The sequence below is a fragment of the Mastacembelus armatus genome, chromosome 14 (genome assembly GCF_900324485.2).
Source record: "Mastacembelus armatus chromosome 14, fMasArm1.2, whole genome shotgun sequence".
In the NCBI taxonomy this organism is placed as follows: Eukaryota; Metazoa; Chordata; class Actinopteri; order Synbranchiformes; family Mastacembelidae; genus Mastacembelus; species Mastacembelus armatus.
Window position 1 is genome coordinate 18,046,270 of NC_046646.1, and position 5,806 is coordinate 18,052,075.

At 36.2% G+C, this 5,806-nt stretch overlaps 2 protein-coding genes across 2 annotated transcripts; both read left to right on the forward strand.

Moving 5' to 3' along the window:
- Nucleotides 1-637: 637 nt before the first annotated feature.
- Nucleotides 638-1,609, forward strand: LOC113143137 (olfactory receptor 1500-like). The gene has a single exon (XM_026328609.1). It carries the CDS (start codon nucleotides 638-640, stop codon nucleotides 1,607-1,609), a length of 972 nt encoding a protein of 323 aa, XP_026184394.1.
- Nucleotides 1,610-3,991: 2,382 nt separating this feature from the next.
- Nucleotides 3,992-4,963, forward strand: LOC113143140 (olfactory receptor 1500-like). The gene has a single exon (XM_026328610.1). It carries the CDS (start codon nucleotides 3,992-3,994, stop codon nucleotides 4,961-4,963), a length of 972 nt encoding a protein of 323 aa, XP_026184395.1.
- Nucleotides 4,964-5,806: the final 843 nt, after the last annotated feature.

A 5,806-nucleotide genomic window follows, 5' to 3' on the forward strand; every position in this document is an offset into this window, starting at 1 on the left:
TTCATCTATTGGTTTGTTTCCATTCAAATGTGCTTATGGTTTCTAAGTTCTGGTCTTCCCAGAGCAGGAGTGAGAAGTTTCTGTTACCTCTCTCCAGACTTTCGTACAACTGTTTTTTTTCTTCATACATCTAGAATATCTGGCACCCAGATCACTTAAGAGTTTTTGGGGCACAGCTCACTGACCCAGTTACCAAATCTACCAAACTATATTTGTTGTGTATTTGTGATTAATCTTTATTCGAATCACTGCAAGCAACTTCACACACTGTCACATTGTCATGTGGTATGAAATTATTGATTTAGGATGCTATAATATAAAGCTAATTGAAAGGTCACTCAGTAAAGCAATATCAAATAGAGATTTGTGCTCAGTAAATTACATGACTGCAGACAGTAAGATGATCTGTCTGTTGCTGAGTAACTAACAAACAATAGACACAAGGGAACAGACAGGAACCTTATTTGACAGAAGTGTAGAGGATGGCTGCTCCTCTTTGTAGCCACCTCTCACAACAAAGTTAAAGCTTGACAGAGCTGGTCACCAGAAAGAGACAGACAAGCTCACTGCCATCTACCTAAAATGACACAGTGCTAACACTTAGAGGACAACACCTCTTTCTGTGGACAATTTTACTATGGAATTATTCAACTCAGCTCTTGGAAAAAACATCACTTTTGTGCATCCTTTATATTTCATAATAAGTGGTCTTTCTGGCATTCCAAATATAAGACATTACTATGTCTTTCTCTTCTTGGTGTATATTGTGTCAGTGGTGGCAAACACAACTGTGATGGCTGTAATATGCTTGGATCATAATCTGAAAACTCCAAAATATGTGGCAGTTTTTAATTTAGCACTTGTGGACCTGATTGGTAGCTGTGCTTTGGTGCCTAAAGTTCTTGACATCTTTCTGTTTAACCATCCTTACATATCATACAACGACTGCTTAACATTCTTTTTCTTTTGCTACACCTGCCTTGGTATGCAGTCATTTAATCTGGTTGCACTTGCCTATGACAGACTAATAGCTATCACCTTCCCACTGCACTATCAGGTGAAAGTGACCCACAGGTTCATGTTTTCTTTGATTGCCTTTTTTTGGATGTTTGCTGTTATTGCTAATCTCATTGCAGTTGGACTTCTCACAAGACTTTCCTTCTGTGAATCTGTGGTTATCAACAGCTATTTCTGTGACCATGGCCAGATATACCGACTTTCATGCAATGACCATTTCCCCAATTATGTCCTTAGTTGTTTATACCCAGTTCTTATTTTTTGGCTTCCACTAGCCTTTATCTTGTTAAGCTATGTGTATATTGTCTTTACTTTGGTTAAAGTGGCTACAGTTCAGCAAGGACTTAAATCCTTTAAAACCTGCATAGGTCATCTTTCATTAGTAGCAATCTACTTCATCCCACTATTAATCACATTTACCTTGATGGAAAAAATCCATCCAAATGCCAGGATCATAAATTTGTCTATGACCTCTGTCTTCCCTCCTATGTTGAACCCAATTATTTATGTTTTGCAGACACAAGAAATAAAAGAATCTGTGAAAAGGTTATTAAAAATCAGAGGTAAAGCTAAAATAGCAGTGAAGACATAATGTATTTGCTTATGCTACATACTTTGTCCTTTGGTGTAATGGTAAAAAATAATTTTACATCCACCAAACATCTGTTTTAATGTCACACAATAGTTAAAAATTTGTGTATGAAATATTTACAAACATGCATGATCATAAAAAATACATAAAGTAAACCTGTATCAAGTATTGAAATCAAACAATTCTTTCTTAAAGATTTGGCATTTCATGTGATTTGGACCGCAATGTATCTCTCCCAGTCAGGGGCCTACTGCTCCTACCACAAGCTCCAAGAGATTGTAGTTGCACAATGTGACAAAGCTCTCTATCTTTATCGATCCTCTATACTCCCCTGTAAAATTGTGTCTAAGTGAAGACAGCATGTTTCTTATTGGAAATTGTTTACTACACTCATACATGTAACTGTAGTTTTTACTTTATTTTATAAATATTCATTTAATAACTCTTATTAAATTCCTTCAGTCTGTACAAACATAAATGCATAGATGTACATTTATGTACTTACCTTGTTGTACTTGTCTTTATTTTTCTGTACTTGTCATTATTTAAGAGTGTAATGTGTGATTCATTCATTGAGCATTTTTTGATTTCTAGATGTTTTATAGAATGAATTGTTTTTGTCCAATGTCATAATTAACTAAAGAATATGACATGCAAATTCTACAGTAAATCAAACCTTAAAGAGAGATGTATTGATCTTTTCTTTTAAAAAACATTTTGTTTTTTCTGCACTGTGATTAGGTGTTCTTTCCTCATCTAGAAAACAATAATACATTTTTTTTACATTTAGAATTACATCAGGACTAAAAACCTACAGGCAAGGTACTGTAGCATTTCTGTAAGGGTGTGTTAAGACATGGTAGTCTAAGCTAAATGCTAAATTTACCACGTTATTGTATTCACAGTTAAAATGCTAAAGTGGCAACATTTATTATATGTAACATTTACCAAGTTCATCATTTTAGTATAGTGTTTACCATATCAACAATTGTTAATTACCACTAAACAAAAAGTACATCTGAGCCTGAAGGGAATATTGCTAGTTTTTACAACTATTTTGAAAGAATTTTTCAGGCACCTAAAAGCCACATTTAGCCTCTTTTTGGGATTCCACTTGCAGTCCAACAGGCAGACAGAAATCATTCACAGTTAGGAAGTGTATGCTTCCTCTGTCCAGGCCTTCATAAAACAGTTGTCTTTCTACATAAGTCTAGAAATTCATTTTGTATTTCTTTTTTTAACTTACAAAAGATTTTTGATGGATCAACACACCAAAAGTATATTTGGTTGAAAGCCTTTATAGATTGTTTTTGTACACTGTCACTATTTCATCAGTTTGGAGTTCATATTTGTGATTCCAACTATGAAAGACACAGCTGAATGAACTGTCAGAAATACTTATTCATTTTGTCATTTCAGGATAACTCTATGTATTTAAAATCAATGATTGTTGTCGCCACTTTGGGTAATATGAACAAAGGAATTTATAAATCAAACTACAATATCAACCCCTTTGAGCTGATGTAGCAGATTTCTTAAGCAGTTGTTTGGTTATTTCATTAATTATAGAGAAACGTGATATATTTTAAGACATGTTTTAGATCATTTAGATCCACTATTCACTTCTTTAACTCTGTTTTTTGGGTCTCTGTTGACTGCTGAGGGAAATATGTCTCTTTAGCTGCTAAATCCACAAATGTCTTCACTAGTTTGTAGCTAACAGTTTTAACCTTAGTTAATGATGCACACACAATATTATTGGCTAAATAGTTTTACTAAAACGTCAGCAGTGACACTTGAACACAACAGGCATCTTAACAGCCACAGAGAGGGACACAGAAGAAAGTAACACCTTTCTGTCTGTGGGACAAAACACCCAAATCACTTAAAGTTTCTGAGGCACAGTTCACTGTTACCACAGTGACCAAGTTACCAGATCTGTAACACTCACTATATCTGTTGTGTATTTGTGATTAATCTCTATTATCACTGCAAGTAACTTCACACAGTGTCACATTTTCATCCGGTATTAAAGTATCAATTAAAGATGCTTTAAAGAGAAAACTAATTGAAAGGTCACTCAGTGAAAGGCAGAATCAAATAGAGATTTGTGCTTTAGCAGATTACATGACTGCAGACAGTCAGATGGTCTGTCTGTTGCTGAGTAACTAACAAACAATAGACACAAGGGAACAGACAGGGACCTTATTTGACAGAAATGTAGAGGATGGCTGCTCCTCTTTGTAGCCACCTCTCACAACAAAGTTAAAGCTTGACAGAGCTGGTCACCAGAAAGTGACAGTCAAGCTCACTGCCATCTACCTAAAATGACACAGTGCTAACACTTAGAGGACAACACCTCTTTCTGTGGACAATTTCACTATGGAATTATTCAACTCAGCTCTTGGAAAAAACATCACTTTTGTGCATCCTTTATATTTCATAATAAGTGGTCTTTCTGGCATTCCAAATATAAGACATTACTATGTCTTTCTCTTCTTGGTGTATATTGTTTCAGTGGTGGCAAACACAACTGTGATGGCTGTAATATGCTTGGATCATAATCTGAAAACTCCAAAATATGTGGCAGTTTTTAATTTAGCACTTGTGGACCTGATTGGTAGCTGTGCTTTGGTGCCTAAAGTTCTTGACATCTTTCTGTTTAACCATCCTTACATATCATACAACGACTGCTTAACATTCTTTTTCTTTTGCTACACCTGCCTTTCTATGCAGTCATTTAATCTGGTTGCACTTGCCTATGACAGACTAATAGCTATCACCTTCCCACTGCACTATCAGGTGAAAGTGACCCACAGGTTCATGTTTTCTTTGATTGCCTTTTTTTGGATGTTTGTTGTAATTGCTAATCTCATTGCAGTTGGACTTCTCACAAGACTTTCCTTCTGTGAATCTGTGGTTATCAACAGCTATTTCTGTGACCATGGCCAGATATACCGGCTTTCGTGCAATGACCATTTCCCCAATTATGTTGTCAGTTGTTTATACCCAGTTCTTATTTATTGGCTTCCACTAGCCTTTATCTTGTTAAGCTATGTGTATATTGTCTTTACTTTGGCTAAAGTGGCTACAGTTCAACAAGGACTTAAATCCTTTAAAACCTGCATAGGTCATCTTTCATTAGTAGCAATCTATTTCATCCCAGTATTAATTACATTTACCTTGATGGAAAAAATCCATCCAAATGCCAGGATCATAAATTTGTCTATGACCTCTGTCTTCCCTCCTATGTTGAACCCAATTATTTATGTTTTGCAGACACAAGAAATAAAAGAATCTGTGAGAAGGTTATTAAAAATCAGAGGTAAAACTAAAATAACAGTGAAAACATAATGTTATTTTTTTCCACATACCTTTTCCTTTACTGTTTTATATTAAGTTTGGCCATTTTAAATTGTAACAATATGTTTTACAGCTAACAAACATCTATTTTAATATCACACAACGGTTTACAAGTTGTGTATGAAATGCCTACAAAAAAATTACATCGCAGAAAATATATAAAGTAGAATACCTGAACACCTAACTTCTCTTGCTCTGTTAAGTAAGATGGTTTCTGTCTCTAATAAAAAATTGCATTCTAGAGGACGTGATTACAGTGTAAATATATTTTAGTCTGAGTGTTAAAAGATGTACAAGGTATTTATTAAGATACAGATATTACCAGTTGTGAAGTTATTCCACAAAACTATCTCTGTCCTTTTGTCTTATTGAATTGGAGCGTGGGACAGCACGGTGGATGAATGGTTAGCACTGTTGCCTCACAGCAAGAAGGTCCTGGGTTTGCAACCTATCCAGGGGCCTTTTTGTGTGGAGTTTGCAGGTTCTCCCTGTCCTTGTGTGGGTTTACTCCAGGTACTCTGGTTTTCTCCCACAGTCCAAAAACATGTATGTTAAGTTGATTGGTGACTCTAAATTGTCCATAGGAGTGAGTCTGAGTGTGTGTGTGGTTGTGTGTCTCTATGTGGCCCTGTGATGGACTGGTGACCTGTCCAGGGTGGACCCCTGCCTTTCACCCAGAGAGAGCTGGGATAGGCTCCAGCAGATCCCCGTGACCCTGGTTAGGAATAGGCAGGTATAGAAAATGGATGGATTTGGAAAACAAGGTATCTGTAGGAGCCCTGCGACAGACTGGTGACCTGTCCAGGGTGTACCCCTGCCTTCCACCCGAGAGAG